Source organism: Crinia signifera, chromosome 2 (assembly GCF_055691185.1).
Source record: "Crinia signifera chromosome 2, ASM5569118v1, whole genome shotgun sequence".
Taxonomy (NCBI): Eukaryota; Metazoa; Chordata; class Amphibia; order Anura; family Myobatrachidae; genus Crinia; species Crinia signifera.
In genome coordinates this window covers 400795340-400815201 of record NC_139218.1, presented here as the reverse complement: position 1 = coordinate 400815201, position 19862 = coordinate 400795340, and the positions used below count along the sequence as shown (strand labels likewise).

The window sequence follows — 19862 nt, the reverse complement described above, 5'->3', positions numbered from 1 at the left end:
AAAAAGACTTATTCGTACCTCACAATTTAAGTGGGTATAGAGTTAAGGTGCCCATACACACACCGGTTTTACGGTGCGTTTTGTGCTAAATCGCACCACAACTCATTGCATGCCATGTGTGTGCAATGCGATCAAAAGACAGTGCAAAAGGGTGGCTTGGCCGAGTTAGGAGAAAGCAGCAGCTTCCCTGCGCTCCCGTCATTTATCCTGTATAAAATCCTGTTTGTCTACTTTTGGTAGATTTCCTACCTGTGTTGTCTGTGGGACATTGTACCCCACTGCTAAATGCCCCTGTTGGTGACACACGACAGCTTTTATCCATCGTTTTGACGGTGACGGCAGCTGTGGCCTACTGATACCGCGAGACCCGGAAGCCGGAGCTCCCAGTGTTGAACTCATTCGTCCTGTATACGGCGACCTGCTGTGTGGCGCCCTGCTCTTGGGTGACCCCTCCGGATTGTGTAGCAGGGAGAATGTATACAGAAAATGGTTTCTCCTGTCGCAAATCGCGCTCACAACCTACTACTATATTATCAAGTCTTTGGTATAGTCCAAGTCTTTAATATAGTCCAATTCCAGATGCGGACTTTTTCTGTTTCTTTCTTTCCCTTTTCTCGATTTTTCTTATTTTCTCCAAAGGGGAGTATGGAAAAAGAAAGAAAATAGAGGATGGTATGTTATATGTTCTCACAATCGTGCTCGGAGGAGATAACCACCACCGCTACACGGAAGTGGGTATATTATTTCAAGAAGGGTAGCGTACCCTACTCACACCAAGAAAGGGTTGTGCTCCACACATAAAGGTATCTTTCATCCGTGATAGAGAGAGCTAGCTCCAATTCAAACCACGACCTTTGCCCTTTCTGATATAAATAACGTCACCATGTGTATTTCCAAATAAATGACAGGGGGGACGTACCCCACTTACACAGCACAATGCGTTGTCAATCCTATCTCGGTATCTTTGTGGGAGTGTCCTCCTCCCAATATTGTTGTATTCTTTTCTCAATAAATATATATAAGAGAAGAGAAAACGTACTTAAACGTGTAACAAGTTTTATTCTTCCAAAAGATACAATTAAAATAGGACAAAATTAGACCACAACACCTGCACAACAAAGATAAAAAAAAAGGCACTTAACTTTGTTCAGGGGATCAGGAAGACCTGGTACGGTTGAAACGCGTTGATGGAGAGTCTGGGACATATCTAAAAGACCTACATTACTGCATTGCCTCACTTCTCAATTCAGGGGTATCAGTCCGGACCTGATCCCCTGAACAAAGTTAAGTGCCTTTTTTTTTATCTTTGTTGTGCAGGTGTTGTGGTCTAATTTTGTCCTATTTTAATTGTATCTTTTGGAAGAATAAAACTTGTTACACGTTTAAGTACGTTTTCTCTTCTCTTATATATATTTATTGAGAAAAGAATACAACAATATTGGGAGGAGGACACTCCCACAAAGATACCGAGATAGGATTGACAACGCATTGTGCTGTGTAAGTGGGGTACGTCCCCCCTGTCATTTATTTGGAAATACACATGGTGACGTTATTTATATCAGAAAGGGCAAAGGTCGTGGTTTGAATTGGAGCTAGCTCTCTCTATCACGGATGAAAGATACCTTTATGTGTGGAGCACAACCCTTTCTTGGTGTGAGTAGGGTACGCTACCCTTCTTGAAATAACCACCACCGCTACACGGAAGTGGGTATATTATCTCCTCCGAGCACGATTGTGAGAACATATAACATACCATCCTCTATTTTCTTTCTTTTTCCATACTCCCCTTTGGAGAAAATAAGAAAAATCGAGAAAAGGGAAAGAAAGAAACAGAAAAAGTCCGCATCTGGAATTGGACTATATTAAAGACTTGGACTATACCAAAGACTTGATAATATAGTAGTAGGTTGTGAGCGCGATTTGCGACAGGAGAAACCATTTTCTGTATACATTGTCCCTATTGAGGGTTGGGTGACCCTCTTTCTCCTGTTTCTATTGCTGCTCCTTGTGCGCCAGTAGGATACTGTATCCATTTCTTCTGTCTGTGTAGCAGGGAGAGCGGGAAGCGCTCTCAGCCGAGACGCGCTGCAGCAGCCTGCACGGAGGGAACTGGCGGTGACTTGCCCCGCTCACCTGTTCGCTGGACTGTGGCGTTCGCGGAGGGGCGCTTCAGATCCTGTAGCTGCTGGTTGGTGTGACCTGGAGCTCCCTGTCGATTCTGCAATAACTTCAGGTGAAGATGTTTGGTGGCCCTGCGCAGTGAGTGGTGCCTGATACGGCGCACTTGGTGTGCTGGCGCCATTACTCCTGCTTGTATTACTGCTGACAGTAATTTGCTTTTGGGCTCCCTGGGCTAATTATATCCTGAAAGACATCATACTGACACTGTCCTTTAAGGCTAACAGTCTCCTGTATACCCCTGGTGGCATGCTAGCCGTCACCATTCTCTTCTGACAATAGTGTTCTGCTACCTGAGATCACACCTCTAGACCTTTTTCTGTGAGACATTTTCTGAGCCATCTATGTGCTCAGTCAAGTATGGAATCCTCCTTAACACAAATTATACAAGAGATCTATGCCTCTTCTGATAGATTATGCAGGAAACTGGATGAGATACAGGGAGGTGCCCTATTCTCTCTATGTCCCCTGGAATGTCAAGATATGGCCACTATGGAAGTTATCTCTACACCCACAGTTCCTCTGATCTCTCCTGCTCCAATATCGAATAATGTATTACTATGTGATGCCTGGAAAGGTGACCCATCCTCTCTATTTACCTTCAGAAGATGTGATATGGCAGATGTGAGAGATTACTACATGTCTACTGATCCTGTGGCCTATCCTGATCTGGCTTTGAGTACCACTTTGGATCCATACCACTATTTCAACTTCTACAAGTTTCTATCTAATTGGTATATTAACCCTGTACATATCAGTGTTAATGCAGTCCACCATGAGTCCTCTGCTATGTTAATGGAGATTACGTTCTCCTCCTGGACTTTGTGTCATACGTGCTCCAGATACTACTTCAGTTGTCAATATGGGACTAGACCTACTTATAGAAGCCTCATTTTGCTTCACAACGAGACTGAAAAGTGGCCAAATTAGTGATCGGTCTACACTCGGACGCTGTCTCTGCTTATACATACCTCACTAATGTTAATTCTTATTATGTGTGTTCATATTAATATTCTGAGCTATAGAATGGACTTTTGTCCAGTTTTCCAACATGTGGCACTACCCGTTTTTTTAATATATAACCTGTCATATTTTGCTGTATGCTGAAAAGAATAGACCAATTTGCTTATATGCTTGATTGGGGAAGGCTGGTTCTAACCTAACTTAAATATCCTGATACTTCTGCCCATGCTAACTATTTGTTATATCTCCTTTATACAGGGGAGGGGGGCTGTGATAGGATTAGATAGTTAATATAGTTAGTTGGGGAGGGGGGGGGGGGGGGGGAGTTGATGGGATCCAGGTATACCTAGGTTGGGGTTAGGTCATACAGGGTGGGGGGTTACAGGGTGGTTTATTTTGGGCTTTTGGGGGGATTTTGCTTTGATAGTATAGAGGGGTTTAGCTTAATAACGATAATTTCTGCTGTTTTTTTTTTTTTTTACTGGGGGGTTAGTAATGGGACTGACGGTATTTTCTTTCTTTGTCTATCTCCTGGAAATATTACGACATATATTTGCCTAGCTCCGATTTAGTTAAATGCACTAGAAATGGTAATTCTGGATGTATTGCTGCACTTTTTATCACTCAGACTTATTTGCCCGAATGGCGCCTTCGGGCAATTGCTACAACTATATCCTTATTGTTAAGTGAGGTGAAATATTCCCAGTCCTGCCTGCTGTTTATTCAAACTATTCACCTGCAGAGGTATATTTTAATACCGAATGATTTTGTATAGCTATCCTTGGTGTGCATGTTATTGTTACTGTCATGTCCCAACGCTACATGTTCTTCTAAAAATCTTAATAAAAATTACTTTATTAAAAAAGACAGTGCAAAAGGCATCTGCAGGACATACTTTTTGTACTGCACGATGAGATGATGCGGGAGCGCGCATCTTATCGCATCGCACCGGGAAAATCTGTGGGTGTATGGGCACCTTGAGATTTTAAAAGTGCCCGACCCATGTCAACAGACACCAGAAAAAGTCAACTTGATATGTCAACATTTTAAATGACAGACTGTCTGGCAATGCTTGTCGGTACATCATACTGAACCCGACACGACAATGATCAACACAACTTTAGCACTGCGGTAGCAAAGTGAAGCCCCTCACCCGAAACACACCCAGGAGGGTCTACGTCTGATATAATTGTGGTCACATTATGAAACCAGAATGGAATTCAATGTTTTCTGTGTCAACTCAAGTACTTCCTAGTTACTGTAGATCCTCTATACAACACCCCAATGACCCGAGACACTAGAAGGAATCCATTTCTGTGATTTATTCTGAGTACGCTAAACATATAATGCCACAATTAGAAGGAAGAACACTCCGCAGTGTATTCGGTCACCATTATAATCCACCCAAACCTGCTCTGCTGAAGATCCCCAGGTGGGTGAGCGCTTCCACAGTACTCCCCAGTAAGTGCAGACAGAGCGCACAACCTCTATGAAGAGTCCGGAACACTCTGCAAACAGATCACTCAGTGCAGCCGCTCCGGATATCCCAGACTTTGTGAGGACCAATGAGACTTCTGTCGCTGGTGGAACTCCAGCCCTCGCTGCCCGATCAGAGATCAAACTTTGGGACGGGGACTATTGAGCTCTGTGACTTTTCTTGCACAGAATATTCCGCAAACATTTGAAAATAAAAAAAGCTATTTATAAGTGGGATAGATTTCCAATCGGACGTCACCAAACGTTATTTTACATAGAAGATAAGGGGTATTAAGCCCAGAATAATTGAAAGGTTTGGAAAACTTCAGTATCTTTCCATTTACGCCACAATCGCGTTAAGTAACAGCTGTGGGGTACAGAAAAGAATGGTGTCACTATTTACACAATATCCTGGTCTGGGAGAGGCTGGTGCTATTACTCTACACAGACAGCTCCGCTAGATCGTAGGGGGACAGGGATAAGAGACTGCATTGTGTCTGCGAGTCTCAACCCCTGAGGGCTGATATGAAGCAGAAGATCACGTCCCACAGTCCTGCAGACCTGAAGCATTAGACAAGTAATCTTTCTTCCATCGTTCTATCCAGGGTTGTTCCTGAGCGCTGCCCAGACGTGCCGGCATTCAAGTAAAGTCGGGTGACTGGGGCGATACAGCACTCATAATCCAACAGTCTCTGCACACAGCCAGCACTAGGTGAAGTAATGAGGCTTCTTCACATTAATGCCGTATTCAGCCAGAGCGGGCGCAAGGTCCTCCATGGTCAAAGTGTACTTCTTGTCCTGCAGAACAGAAGACATTTCATTACAGCCCAGAACATTCTCCATCAATAACAACAACGTACCGATCCGTGCATGTGATAAGACGTGTGCAAGGTATAGGAGTTCTGCCGGACTAAGAACAGGTGTAGTATATGTGTAGACAGTGAGAAGTGTCGACAGGCACAAGGTCCACATACACAGAAGGCCAGCACTCGTGCGCAGGTGTTCACATTGACACCATGTCGACCTGGTGCCACTGTCGAGCTTTTTGGTGTTGAACCTTTGACTGGCTACATAGACACCTTCCAGCTTCTGAGATTCCTCACGTGTCTGACCACATGCAGTACTGCCCAGTCCCAGCCTCCTCTGCTTCCATTACCAGACACCAGAGTATGGGGAACCATGGTCTAACCGAGGTGGTGACAGTCATACTCTCTCTGCTGAAGGGCACAATTGTAGCATACCCTACACTTCTTGTACTAGACAAAGAGTCCAACATTGTGCCATCCCAGTCTATAAAGAGGGGGGTGGTATTACCCCAGAAGGAAGAACGTAGCTGCCCGTGGTTCTCGGCCTCACATATTGCACAGAGTATCCACCTTGGACTGGGCAGTTTCGGATTGACACTCTGGCCCGGGGGGGGGAGAGAGGTCCCAATGAAGCACAGTGGCCTCCATCATCTGTAAATGGAAGAAGTTTGGAACCACCAGGACTCTTCCTAGAGCCGCCCCGGCCATCTAAACTGAGCGATTGGGGGAGAAGGGCCCTAGTCAGGGAGGTGACCAAGTACCCGAAGGTCAACCTCAGAGCTACAGCATTCGTCTGTGGAGAGGTTCCTCTTTCACCAGGACAACGACCCTAAGCACACAGCCAAGATATCACAGGAGTGGCTTCAGGATAACGTGGACTGTCCTTGAATGGGTCAGCTAGAGCCCAGACTAGCATCGGATTGAACATCTCTGGAGAGATCTGGATATGTCTGTGCACCGACACTTCCAATCCAATCTGAAGGAGCTTGAGGGGTGCTGCAAAGAGGAACGGTGAAACTAGCAAAGATAAAATGTTATTCTTGGATTGGAAGTGTCGGTGCACAGACGTATCCAGATCTCTCCTGAGATGTTCAATCCGATGCTAGTCTGGGCTCTGGCTGACCCATTCGAGGACAGTCAGAGCACCTCATATGTCCAGGGTGTGCAGTTTAGGGCCCCTCCCCCTGAGGACAGTCAGTTATCCTGTGATATCTTGGCTGTGTGCTTAGGGTCGTTGTCCTGGTGAAAGAGGAACCTCTCCACAGAGGAATGCTGTAGCTCCGAGGGTGACCACCCGGTTCTTGGTGACCTCCCTGACTAGGTCCCTTCTCCCCCAATCATTCAGTTTAGATGGCCGGGCGGCTCTAGGAAGAGCCTGGTGGTTCCGAACTTCTTCCATTTATAGATGATGTGGAGGCCACTGTGCTCATTGGGACCTTCAGAGCAGCAGATATTTTTCTGTACCCTTCCCCAGATTTGTGCCTCTGGACAACCCTGTCTCGGAGGTCTACAGGCAATGTCCAAGCAACTGAATTTACTGCAGGCGGACTCCAACTAAGCTGTAGGAACATCTCAAGGATGATCAGAGGAAACAGGATGCACCTCAGCTCAATTTTGAGCTGTAAATACTTATGTTCATGGGATTTTTTATATATTGGCAAAAGTCTCCCAAAAACTTTTCACGCTGTAATTTTGGGGTATTTGAGGGGAAAATGGATTTATTCCATTTTGAAAGAAGGCTGTATCACAGCAAAATGCGGAAAGAGTGAAGCGCTGTGAATACTTTCCGGACGTCGTGGGAAGACTCACTTTGCTCTTGCTCCGGGAGCTCCCCGAGGCCGTGCCTTTCATCTTGCAGTGCTGCAGAGCATCATTTGCAATATCAGAGATGAACTTCTGAGCTGCCAGAGAGATCAGCCGAATACTGTAGGGTAAAGACAGAGGATCAATGGGCAGAACATATTATAAAGCAGTCACCCAGAATGATCAGGGAAATGCCATAATCCGGTCACTTATGAGCGGTATCTCAGCGAATGTACATTCAGTACAGGGGAGAAGCTTCACACGACAGAACACAACACCTGCACAAGCACTCACATCCGTGGGTCTGACGCCTCAAATCCAGCACGGCTCAGGTAATATCCCGTCACAGCATCTGGGATCTGTTGGGAAAGAAGTTTCTTAGGCCCATGTCCTCAGATATTATTTCCCTCCACATATCTAGAACATGCGCAGATGTAAGGTAGTGTCTTGGAACAAAGCTACTGATAATGTCCCAGAGCCTTGATGGCTAACCTTGACACTGCAGCTGTTGTTGAACTACACATCCCAGCATACTCTACTTCATTTTTGCTATTTGGCCATGCTAAATCTGATGCAGAGTATGCTGGGATGTATAGTTCAACAACAGCTGGAGTGTCAAGGTCAGCCATCAAGGCCAGAGTGAGGCCATTAGAGAAACATCACTTACAGTAGGGGTGTAATCTTCCAGCTGCATCAGGAAATCCACCAGTGGTGTAGTGGAAATGACTGGCTTGATATCTCCATTTGCCACTCCTGGGGGCAGGTAGACTCCATTGGAGAGGGAGCTTTCAGAAGGGGCTGCAGCTGACGCAGCCGAGATGGGAACTAAACAAACAGAAGAAATGCAGACAATTAGTGACAATAAAAAAAAGGGGGATACAATGGAGCACAGACAGGGGGAGATAATGTAGAACGGGTAGGGCACAGAAGGGGAGAACAACAGAACAGGCAGGGGACAGGTGGGGGTAACAGGACAGGAGTGTGTGTGGGGGTAAATAGGACAGGCAGGGGACAGGAGTGTGTGTGCGGGGGGTAACAGAGTACAGGCAGGGGACAGGAGTGTGTGCGGTGGGGGGTAACAGTACAGGCAGGGGACAGGAGTGTGTGTGCGGTGGGGGGTAACAGTACAGGCAGGGGACAGGAGTGTGTGTGAGAGGGGGGGATAACAGGACAGGAGTGTGTGTGTGGGGGGGTAACAGAGTACAGGCAGTGGACAGCAGTGTGTGTGTGCGCGTGTATGTGAGGGGGGGGATAACAGAGGACAGGAGTGTGGGAGGGTAACAGGACAGGAGTGTGGGAGGGTAACAGAGGACAGGAGTGTGGGAGGGTAACAGAGGACAGGAGTGTGGGAGGGTAACAGAGGACAGGAGTGTGGGAGGGTAACAGAGGACAGGAGTGTGGGAGGGTAACAGAGGACAGGAGTGTGGGAGGGTAACAGAGGACAGGAGTGTGGGAGGGTAACAGAGGACAGGAGTGTGGGAGGGTAACAGAGGACAGGAGTGTGGGAGGGTAACAGAGGACAGGAGTGTGGGAGGGTAACAGAGGACAGGAGTGTGGGAGGGTAACAGAGGACAGGAGTGTGGGAGGGTAACAGAGGACAGGAGTGTGGGAGGGTAACAGAGGACAGGAGTGTGGGAGGGTAACAGAGGACAGGAGTGTGGGAGGGTAACAGAGGACAGGCAGGGGACAGGAGTGTGTGTGTGTGTGTGTGAGGGGTGGGTAACAGAGGACAGGCAGGGGACAGGAGTGTGTGTGTGTATGTGTATGTATGTATGTGAGGGGTGGGGGGGGGGGGTAACAGAGGACAGGAGTGGGGGGGGGTAACAGTACAGGCAGGGGACGTGAGTGAGTGTGTGTATGTATGTATGTATGTATGTGAGGGGTGGGGGGATAACAGAGGACAGGAGTGGGGGGTAACAGAGTACAGGCAGGGGACAGGAGTGTGTGGTTATGTGAGGGGTGGGGGGGATAACAGGACAGGAGTGTGGGGGGTAACAGAGTACAGGCAGGGGACAGGAGTGTGTGTGTGTGTGTGTGAGGGGTGGGTAACAGGACAGGAGTGTGTGTGTGTGTGAGGGGTGGGGGGGATAACAGAGGACAGGAGTGTGGGGGGGGGGGGGAATAACAGAGGACAGGAGTGTGTGGGGGGGGGGGTAACAGAGGACAGGAGTGTGGGGGGGGGGGGGTAACAGAGTACAGGCAGGGGAAAGGAGTGGGGAGGGGAGCACCAAGAGAAGACAGCGGCGGCGCAGCATCACTCACCGCTCGCTCTCCGCTCCCCCAGCTCTCTCCCCGGAAGGCCGGCGGCTACTGCTGCGCCTGACGCGGGCCCGGGCATGTTAGCCGGGCAGGAATTGTTCTCGCTGGCGGGTCCGGGCTGAGCTGGGGGTCCCGAGTTCAGACAAGCGGTCTGCGCCAGCTCCGTCCCGCTCATCCTGCTGGTCTGCTACACTTCCGCTCTCTGCCGGAAGTGGCAGGACGTACGCGCTCACCGTGACGTCATGACGCCAAGAACGCGCACGTTGCTTCAGACCTGTCTATAAATACAGACGTTGTTGTGGCAATATCATCCAACATCCAGCCCCATACTATGCCCCATACTATGCCCCATACTATACCCCATACAGCTAATGTATTATTATTACTATTATTTTCCTTTATATGGCTCCACAGGGGATCTGCAGCGCCCATTTGCAGAGTAGTTAAACAAATAGGGAAAACAAGTGACTTGCAGTACAAGACAATGCATACCGCCCCACTTTGGCCAAAGAGCGTAGCGAGGCACCGTGCCCCAAGCATGGCGAGTGCAGCAGCCATGTGAGGGGATGCAGTGCAACGGTAGGGTGTCCATGTCCACTACGTTGGGACATAAGAACGTGAAAAAAGCATGTCGACCTAATGCATTGACCTTATGACCCTGTTGACCTTAGGCACGTCAACCTTTTGTCTGTGTCGACCAGATGACCTATACCCGGTGGGACAGGAGGACAGCGTCCACTGTAATCGGGACAGCTGTGAGCTATGCGATGTGGGACATAGACATACAACCAGCAAATAAAACTGAAATAAGTATTGGTGTTGCAGAGGAGCCATCGGAGGGATTCAGTATTGAATCCCGACAGCCGAAATGCCGACAAGGGGGGGACGTGGATCGCCCCCCCCTTGCGGGCTCGCTGCGCTCGCCACGCAGTGGGCCCGGTGCCTCGCTACGCTCGGCACACTCATTTATTCTCCCTCCAGGGGTGTCGTGGACACCCACGGAGGGAGAATGTGTCGGGATTTCGGCGGTCGGGATTCTGAACGCCGGGATCCCGACCGCCGGGATTTTAAATGCATTCCGAGAGGAGTATAGTGCAAGTAAGAGAAAGAAAAGAGCCTAATACCACTTTTACACCAAAATCCCAGATCCGACCCGATATTTGGAGCATGGTTCCAATACGGGTTGAAAACGGGATTTGCCCCGTTTACATCAGGACCTGGGTAGGATTTCCGGGAATAAGGACACAGTTTTTTTTTCCAGCTACCCCATTAAATGATCCGGGTCAAGGAGGCAAAAATCCAGGTTTTTGTGGTGGTATGAAAGGGGTATAAGGCAAAGGTGCCAGACGGGATCCCGACAGTCATTTACCCGACGTCAGGATCCCGACTGTTAAAACACAGACCCACTCCAATGCCCATTACACATTATGCGACACACCACAATGCCCACCATTACACATTATGCGACACACCACAATGCCCACCATTACACATTATGCGACACACCACAACGCCCACCATTACACATTATGCGACACACCACAATGCCCACCATTACACATTATGCGACACACCGCAATGCCCACCATTACACATTATGCGACACACCGCAATGCCCACCATTACACATTATGCGACACACCGCAATGCCCACCCATTACACATTATGCAACCCACCCCAATGCCCATTACACATTATGCGACACACCGCAGTGCCTGCCATTACACATTATGCGACACACCGCAGTGCTCACCATTACACATTATGCGACACACCGCAGTGCCCGCCATTACACATTATGCGACACACCGCAGTGCCCGCCATTACACATTATGCGACACACCGCAGTGCTCACCATTACACATTATGCGACACACCGCAGTGCCCGCCATTACACATTATGCAACCCGCCCCAATGCCCACCATTACACATTATGCGACACACCGCAGTGCCCATTACACATTATGCAACACACCACATTGCCCATTACACATTATGCGACACACCGCAGTGCCCGCCATTACACATTATGCGACACACCGCAGTGCTCACCATTACACATTATGCGACACACCGCAGTGCCCGCCATTACACATTATGCAACCCGCCCCAATGCCCACCATTACACATTATGCGACACACCGCAGTGCCCATTACACATTATGCAACACACCACAGTGCCCATTACACATTATGCGACACACCGCAGTGCCCGCCATTACACATTATGCAACCCGCCCCAATGCCCACCATTACACATTATGCGACACACCGCAGTGCCCGCCATTACACATTATGCGACACACAGCAGTGCCCACAGTCAGTGTCACAAATCAGCGGCTCTTAGGTAAATAGCTTCAAATCAGTCCGTTTTTTATAAGTGAAATAATGAAAATGTATCCAGACATATACAGAATGATATATCGCTCAGCTGAGCTCACCAGCGATATTATATGATGATGATGCAGCAGCAGCAGCAGGAGTCCTCCCTCCATCGGCCGCCCTCACTGTCTGACTCTGGATCCCTCGTGGCAGCGTGTGTCCGCCTGGTCCTGTGGATGCGCGGCCTGCCTAGCCTTCCGGAAGTCTCTCCCTCCCATGTAGGACCGCACGGATGGGGCTCACACAAGCACGGGCGGATGGGGCTCACAAGAGCACACATGTGCACAAACTCGCGAGATGATACTGTCAAAGGGCACGGCGGTGGTGTCATCATTTATCCGCCTCCGCATCTGCCCGGCTTCTCCCCCAGCGCAGGCAAGCCCGGCGCAAGCTGCTTAAATGGTGGCGGCTCGTTTAAGGGGATAATATTATATTACCGGTCACGGTGCAGGGGAGTGCTTGGTGCCCGGGCCCCCCCAGCCACCGGGCCCCATAGCAGCTGCACCCCCTGCACCCTCAGTAGTTCCGCCACTGTGTATAGGTCTTTCTCTTAGGGAGATATCCGGCCACACCATCTCCTCACTGATGCCTGCATGGTTATACCAGAGACGCTGACCCAGCAGGTAGATTACAGTACCGTACTTTCTTTTATGGTCTATACTGGCTAAAACCAATTGTACTGGTTTTCTGGTCGCCGGGCAGGTTATCGGTGAGAGGCGTTCTTCGGCAAGTGAGACAGGGCGGACTTTCTGGCTGTGATGTCTGTCAGGGAGGTTGCGGCTCTGGCGACCAATTAGTGGCCAGTAGCGCCTGTCACATGACTATGGATAAACCATTTCATCTGCTGAAAGATAGGAAAGGAGACATGGCCACACCCCATAACCATGGCCACCCCCTCTCACCCAATTTTTACTGTGTTTATGTATGAGATGTTGGAGGGTTATGAAAAGAAAAATTTGTAATATTAATGAATCCAATGACTACTCATATGATAACAATACTTGTCTACTTGCTGGCTGCCTTTTCCAGGAGAAGGCAGCCAGCTCAGTGAGGCAGGGGATGGGGCTGCTGCTGTAGTTAGAAAGGGGGCGTGACGGATCAGAGAAGACTGCCTTGTGGTCATGTCCAAAGTGGTCGCGCCAGTTAGCCACGCTCCGCCGTGTAATGGCGGTATTCCAGGCATTACACGGCGGTGGGCGGCGATAAAAGGACACGGTTCGTGTCATCAGACCCACGGACCCCCATCGAGAGGGTGGGTTCCTGGGAGTCGGACAGCTTTCCGGGATGGTTGCCCCCCTTTCTGGGAGAGGGACCCGATTTCCGGGACCCTCCCGGCCATTCCGGGAGGCTTGGCAACCCTGTATGATAAGCAAGTGGCGGAAACCTTTTTTTTTACGGTACGTTACCTGTATGGCGGTCATCTTGAAGTTAGCCATTTTGGATGCAATTCATTTCTAAATCATTTTTGGGGAAAAAGGAATGAGAGATAGATACATTTACATTGAATCATCAGCATAATTTCCCAGCACTGGGGATCATCTACATTTGGATATAAGTCATTTTAAAAGATTCTTCTCATATGTAGCAGTACACACCCACGCTTCTAGGTGCCATGTTCATAGTCTCTCCATATATGGAGCTAGACACGCCCTTTGGGTGGAGCATGACACGCCCCCTCAACAGGGGCGAATTTAGGGGTCAGGTCGCCCCTAGGCACAACACTTTTGTGCCCCCCCCCCCCCATTTTAATGTAATCATATGTATATACATTGTTATTTATATATTTCATTAAAATTTAACTGTAGCCCAACTTAATATTTTTTTAAGCACTCTGGACTGCTCACGGTACGGAGGACCCGGAGGGAGGGAGGCACTTATTAGTACAGTGATTATCACAGTGTCTCCGTCAGTCTCTCTCCGGCTCACACACTGTGACTAACAACTGAGCGCAGGGGGGATCTGCCTGCCACTCAGCTCAGCTGCTGGATACACAGCAGCCAATAGACTGTGTGTGTGTCTAGAGTAGCCAATGGGCAGGAGCCGGCAGCAGTGAGCCTGAGCCATTTCTGGAAGAGCAGGGACCCAGACACCCAGCGCAGGGACCCAGCCACTAAGCGGTGATGTAATGTGCATGTCAGAGTGGGTGGGCAGTGGCGAGTGACGAGTGGCGCTGCCGCTGACATATAATTCATGTCTGCGGCGGCGGCGTTCGTCACTCACCGCTGCCCTCCAGCTGTGCCATGCTGCTATTTAACTGAATGTCAGCCTGCCTGCCGCCCTTAATTGGTGCCGCCCTGAGGCCGGTGCCTCATGGGCCTAGGCACAAATCCGGCCCTGCCCCTCAATGGAAATTCTATTACCAACTATAATCTCCCTGAATAGTTTTCAAAAGTAGGCAAGTATGCCATAGATTTTCTTACGACATTCTGCATCTGTATGCTGTCATATGACTTCCTTCCCAATGAGTTGCAGCCAAGATGGCAGCCATACTGGTTACATAAAAGTTTTGCCCCACTCCCATTATCATATGTGCAGTCACCGAATTAATATTCCCTTACTCATAACCTTTATAAAACAAGGTTCTTACACATTTATTGCCCACCCTGTATTCATCCCACCCACAGGACTGATGACGTAACTAACTAATACGCCACAGGGACATTTATACGGCCCTTAGCGTGATGTCACTGCTCTGCTGTCCCGTGATCTATATCCCTCCCTGCTGCCATTGCTAGGCGACCGCTCACTGCCTGAATGTGATTGGCGGGTGACTTGACCCTGCTCGTACGTACACATTGTGGCGGGAGCCAATAACAGACGAGCTCGCCCTGGGACCTGCCCACTAATGTTTTCGTACCGTTGAAGCCCAGCGCCCCGCCCACTGTGTGAGTGACAGGAAGCTCTCCCTATCAGAGGTCCTTTCCCCGTGTCACAGGATGCCATTTTAATTGACGCAGTTTGTTGTCCCGCCTGCGGCCTAGTGAGATCGCGGTAACCGGTGAGAGAGCAGCGGAGCGGCCCGGTACTGGTCGGGGCTCTACAGCGGCGGCGCTGACACCTGGTATCCCGGCTGGTACGTAACGTGTATAACGGCCGCCGGTCCCTGTGTGTAATGTGTGTAACTGCCGGCCGCGTGTGTTACGTGTGTCACTCTCCGCCTGTATGTAACATGGAGGAGGAACATGCGTGTGTCACACTCAGCCTGTATGTAACATGGAGGAGGAACAGGCGTGTGTCACACTCAGCCTGTATGTAACATGGAGGAGGAACATGTGTGTGTCACACTCAGCCTGTATGTAACATGGAGGAGGAACATGCGTGTGTCACACTCAGCCTGTATGTAACATGGAGGAGGAACATGCGTGTGTCACTCTCCGCCTGTATGTAACATGCGTATGTCACTTTCCGCCTGTATGTAACATGGAGGGGGAACATGCGTGTGTCACTCTCCGCCTGTATGTAACATGGAGGAGGAACAGGCGTGTGTCACACTCAGCCTGTATGTAACATGGAGGAGGAACATGCGTGTGTCACACTCAGCCTGTATGTAACATGGAGGAGGAACATGCGTGTGTCACTCTCTGCCTGTATGTAACATGGAGGGGGAACATGCGTGTGTCACTCTCTGCCTGTATGTAACATGGAGGGGGAACATGCGTGTGTCACTCTCCGCCTGTATGTAACATGGAGGGGGAACATGCGTGTGTCACACTCAGCCTGTATGTAACATGGAGGAGGAACATGCGTGTGTCACTCTCAGCCTGTATGTAACATGGAGGAGGAACATGCGTGTGTCACACTCAGCCTGTATGTAACATGGAGGAGGAACATGCGTGTGTCACTCTCAGCCTGTATGTAACACGGAGGGGGAACATGCGTGTGTCACTCTCAGCCTGTATGTAACATGGAAGAGGAACAGGCGTGTGTCACACTCAGCCTGTATGTAACATGTAGGAGGAACATGCGTGTGTCACACTCAGCCTGTATGTAACGTGGAGGAGGAACATGCGTGTGTCACACTCAGCCTGTATGTAACATGGAGGAGGAACAGGCGTGTGTCACACTCAGCCTGTATGTAACATGGAGGAGGAACATGTGTGTGTCACACTCAGCCTGTATGTAACATGGAGGAGGAACATGTGTGTGTCACACTCAGCCTGTATGTAACATGGAGGAGGAACATGCGTGTGTCACACTCAGCCTGTATGTAACGTGGAGGAGGAACATGCGTGTGTCACTCTCAGCCTGTATGTAACGTGGAGGAGGAACATGCGTGTGTCACTCTCAGCCTGTATGTAACATGGAGGAGGAACAGGCGTGTGTCACACTCAGCCTGTATGTAACATGGAGGAGGAACAGACGTGTGTCACACTCAGCCTGTATGTAACATGGAGGAGGAACAGACGTGTGTCACATTCAGCCTGTATGTAACATGGAGGAGGAACAGGCGTGTGTCACACTCAGCCTGTATGTAACATGGAGGAGGAACAGACGTGTGTCACACTCAGCCTGTATGTAACATGGAGGAGGAACAGACGTGTGTCACACTCAGCCTGTATGTAACATGGAGGAGGAACAGACGTGTGTCACACTCAGCCTGTATGTAACATGTAGGAGGAACATGCGTGTGTCACATTCAGCCTGTATGTAACATGGAGGAGGAACATGCATGTGTCACACTCCGCCTGTATGTAACATGTAGGAGGAACATGCGTGTGTCACTCTCAGCCTGTATGTAACATGGAGGGGGAACATGCGTGTGTCACTCAGCCTGTATGTAACATGGAGGGGGAACATGCGTGTGTCACTCTCCGCCTGTATGTAACATGGAGGGGGAACATGCGTGTGTCACTCTCCGCCTGTATGTAACACGGAGGGGGAACATACGTGTGTCACTCTCCGCCTGTATGTAACACGGAGGGGGAACATGCGTGTGTCACTCTCCGCCTGTATGTAACACGGAGGGGGAACATGCGTGAGTCACTCTCCGCCTGTATGTAACACGGAGGGGGAACATGCGTGTGTCACACTCCGCCTGTATGTAACACGGAGGGGGAACATGCGTGTGTCACACTCCGCCTGTATGTAACACGGAGGGGGAACATGCGTGTGTCACACTCCGCCTGTATGTAACATGGAGGGGGAACATGCGTGTGTTACGTGTGTCACACTCAGCCTGTATGTAACATGTAGGAGGAACATGCGTGTGTCACTCTCAGCCTGTATGTAACATGGAGGGGGAACATGCGTGTGTCACACTCAGCCTGTATGTAACATGTAGGAGGAACATGCGTGTGTCACTCTCAGCCTGTATGTAACATGGAGGGGGAACATGCGTGTGTTACGTGTGTCACACTCAGCCTGTATGTAACATGTAGGAGGAACATGCGTGTGTCACTCTCAGCCTGTATGTAACATGTAGGAGGAACATGCGTGTGTCACACTCAGCCTGTATGTAACATGTAGGAGGAACATGCGTGTGTCACTCTCAGCCTGTATGTAACATGGAGGGGGAACATACGTGTGTCACTCTCCGCCTGTATGTAACACGGAGGGGGAACATGCGTGTGTCACTCTCCGCCTGTATGTAACATGGAGGGGGAACATGCGTATGTCACACTCAGCCTTAACTTAAGGCATGCAATGGACGCAATTTTTCCATAGGAATCAATGTTAAATGCCCCATAGGCCCCCCCATTAGGTGTATTAGGCAAAATGCCCCTTCATTGTTAACGCCACCCCACCATCAACGCCAACCCGAAGCGTGGCGAGCGGCGTCGGTACGCATCCTCCGACCTTTTCATACCCCCACTATCCACGTCGGCGTGGAGTTGATATTATATAGTGTGGCGAGCCCGAAGCGCGGCAAGCGGACGCGGAACATGTATTTTGCGGGGCTTACTGCACTCGACACGCTTCGGGCTCGGTGACTCGCTGCGCTCGCCACACCATATAGTATCAACTCCACGCTGACGTGGATAGTGGGGGTATGAAAAGGTCGGAGGATGCATACCGCCGCCCCTCGCGTGCTCGCTGCGCTATGCCACGCTTCGGGTTGATGGTGGGGTGGCGTTAACAATGGGGGGCATTTAACATTGACCCTAATGTGCAATAGGGTCTTTGGGACCATTTAACATTGATTCCTATGGAAAAATCGCGTCCATTGCACGCGATTTGGTTGCATGCAATCGACACGATTTTTCTGACCCGATGAAAAAATTGGGCGCCCAGATAATACACAAGAACCATTTCATGTTCTGTGATGTTACTCATATTTGTTGTCCTTAAATGAAGAATTAATTCCCCCCCCCCCCCCCTCTTCTTTTCCCTAGTTGTATGAATCTTTGTAAACCGTAAAAATGTTCAACAAATCTTTTGTGAGTCCGTTTGGCGGCAGCACTGGAGCATTCGGAGCCACATCTACCTTTGGCCAGAGTAAGTGATATGACCGTCTACCACACACTGGCAGTGGGGAGTGTAACTGTTCTCTGGCCAGCAGTGCACACTACTGATACCCCCAGCGACCCTTCTCTGTACTGCACGCATTTCAGTCTGTGTAATGGGCCCCATACATCAGCATCACAATTTATGGATTTTCAGATATAGGGATATTTTGTCCAGATAAATGGATTTTACAATCTATCTGACTTGCCCACACATAACAGATTTATTTCAGTGATCCGCAGATTTTTCCATCTAAAGATTGCATCTTCATATCTGGAAATTGCCCCAATCGATTGTCATTTCAGCTGTTCATAATGTAAATAGATGAAGACGAATTGGGAATGCCCACACATATAAAAAAGATCCGCAGATAATACCAGATTATTAAACATGTTTAAAAACCTGATTAAGCAATCGATTGGCGATTTTGATTGGGATTGCCGAAAGGGGGAGCCCACACATCTAAAATTAATTGTGGCAATCATCTCCATATCTGAAAATTGTCACAATTAATTGCTGATGTATGGGGCCCTTTAGACTCACTGGTGACTTTCATCCAACTGAAATATTTCTACCCAATGATAAAGTTACTATGCGTGTGCCAGGTACTGAGGGGTATACTTCACTGGCGATGTTGCCCATAACAACTATCCAGGTTCAAGCTAATGTCTTTTAGAACGTTCTAGTTCAAAATGTAGAAGCTGCTTGCTGTGAGCCTCATCTCTGCACTCACTCACTCACTCTAGTATAGTGGTAGCCAACTCCAGTCCTCGAGAGCTACCAAATGTGCACGCTTTCCAGACACCCTATCTGCTGCACAGGTGCTCTCATTACTGACTGACACATTATAAGTGATCCACAGGTGGAGATAATTACTTCACCAGATGAGGTCTGGGAAACATTACCTGTTGGTAGCTCTCGAGGACTGCAGTTGGCTACCCCTGATCTAGTAACGATCTCCTGGGGTGTGCACAGCTTTGTCATATCTGGGATGGGTGGGACGATTGTCGCCTGGGTTCCTGATAGGAGGGGTAGAGAACCTAGGTACCATGTCATCTGTCCGGGTTATGGGGTCTGTATCTGAGTGCACACTTGAGGACTGCTCCTGCTTTATGCCGTGTGCGTAGGAAAATAACAAAGCTGTATTAAATGGGGCTGATCCGATCCTCTTGTCCTGGTTACAGCTCCTGGCTTCGGCACTACACCGGCCACTGGCTTTGGGACCTCAGCATTCGGCACAAACAGTAACACCAGCGGCCTGTTTGGGACTGCGCAGACTAAGCCAGGTAGGTGTTGTGCCGGTCGCTCTGTGACCTTCGTCGTAGCCTCCCTGGTGTGGTCTGATTTGTATGCTCCTTCTTAGCAGGTGGACTGTTCGGGACCAATACCTTCAGCCAGCCAGCAACCTCCTCTACAAGCTCTGGCTTCGGCTTTGGGGCCACGACCGGTACAACAAACTCCTTGTTTGGGGCCACGAACACTGGAGGAGGTCTCTTCTCAACCCAGAACAATGCGTTTGGGCAGACAAAACCTTCGACCTTCAGCAGTG

The 19862-nt window shown here is 49.4% G+C and overlaps 2 protein-coding genes across 6 annotated transcripts in view; one reads left to right on the top strand and one right to left on the bottom strand.

Moving 5' to 3' along the window:
• Positions 1–4448: 4448 nt before the first annotated feature.
• Positions 4449–9715, bottom strand: TAF10 (TATA-box binding protein associated factor 10). Its single transcript, XM_083170583.1, has 5 exons — positions 9489–9715; positions 7894–8051; positions 7521–7585; positions 7233–7347; positions 4449–5415 (listed from the first exon to the last, which is right to left on the bottom strand). Exons 1-5 carry the CDS (start codon positions 9658–9660, stop codon positions 5326–5328), a joined length of 600 nt encoding a protein of 199 aa, XP_083026709.1. The 5' UTR covers positions 9661–9715; the 3' UTR covers positions 4449–5325.
• Positions 9716–14619: 4904 nt separating this feature from the next.
• The window catches only part of NUP98 (nucleoporin 98 and 96 precursor), a 46612-nt gene continuing 41369 nt past the window's right edge, over positions 14620–19862 (top strand). Inside the window, exons 1-4 of one of the 5 annotated variants that reach the window (XM_083170581.1) lie at positions 14620–14942; positions 18202–18304; positions 19498–19599; positions 19680–19859. In XM_083170581.1, the coding sequence (XP_083026707.1) occupies positions 18229–18304; positions 19498–19599; positions 19680–19859 (358 nt within the window). In that variant the 5' untranslated portion in view covers positions 14620–14942; positions 18202–18228. Of the gene's footprint in view, positions 14943–18201; positions 18305–19497; positions 19600–19676; positions 19860–19862 lie in introns of all 5 variants that reach the window. The other 4 variants (XM_083170578.1, XM_083170580.1, XM_083170577.1 and 1 more) reach the window with 4 other exon arrangements.

Coding starts and splice junctions, on each gene's coding strand:
- TAF10 (XM_083170583.1), bottom strand. CDS start 9,660: ATGAGCGGGACGGAGCTGGCGCAGACCGCTTGTCTGAACTCGGGACCC. Junction 8,052..9,488: donor GGGGGAGCGGAGAGCGAGCG/GTGAGTGATGCT, acceptor CTGTTTGTTTAG/TTCCCATCTCGGCTGCGTCA. Junction 7,586..7,893: donor TGGAAGATTACACCCCTACT/GTAAGTGATGTT, acceptor CTTTCCCAACAG/ATCCCAGATGCTGTGACGGG.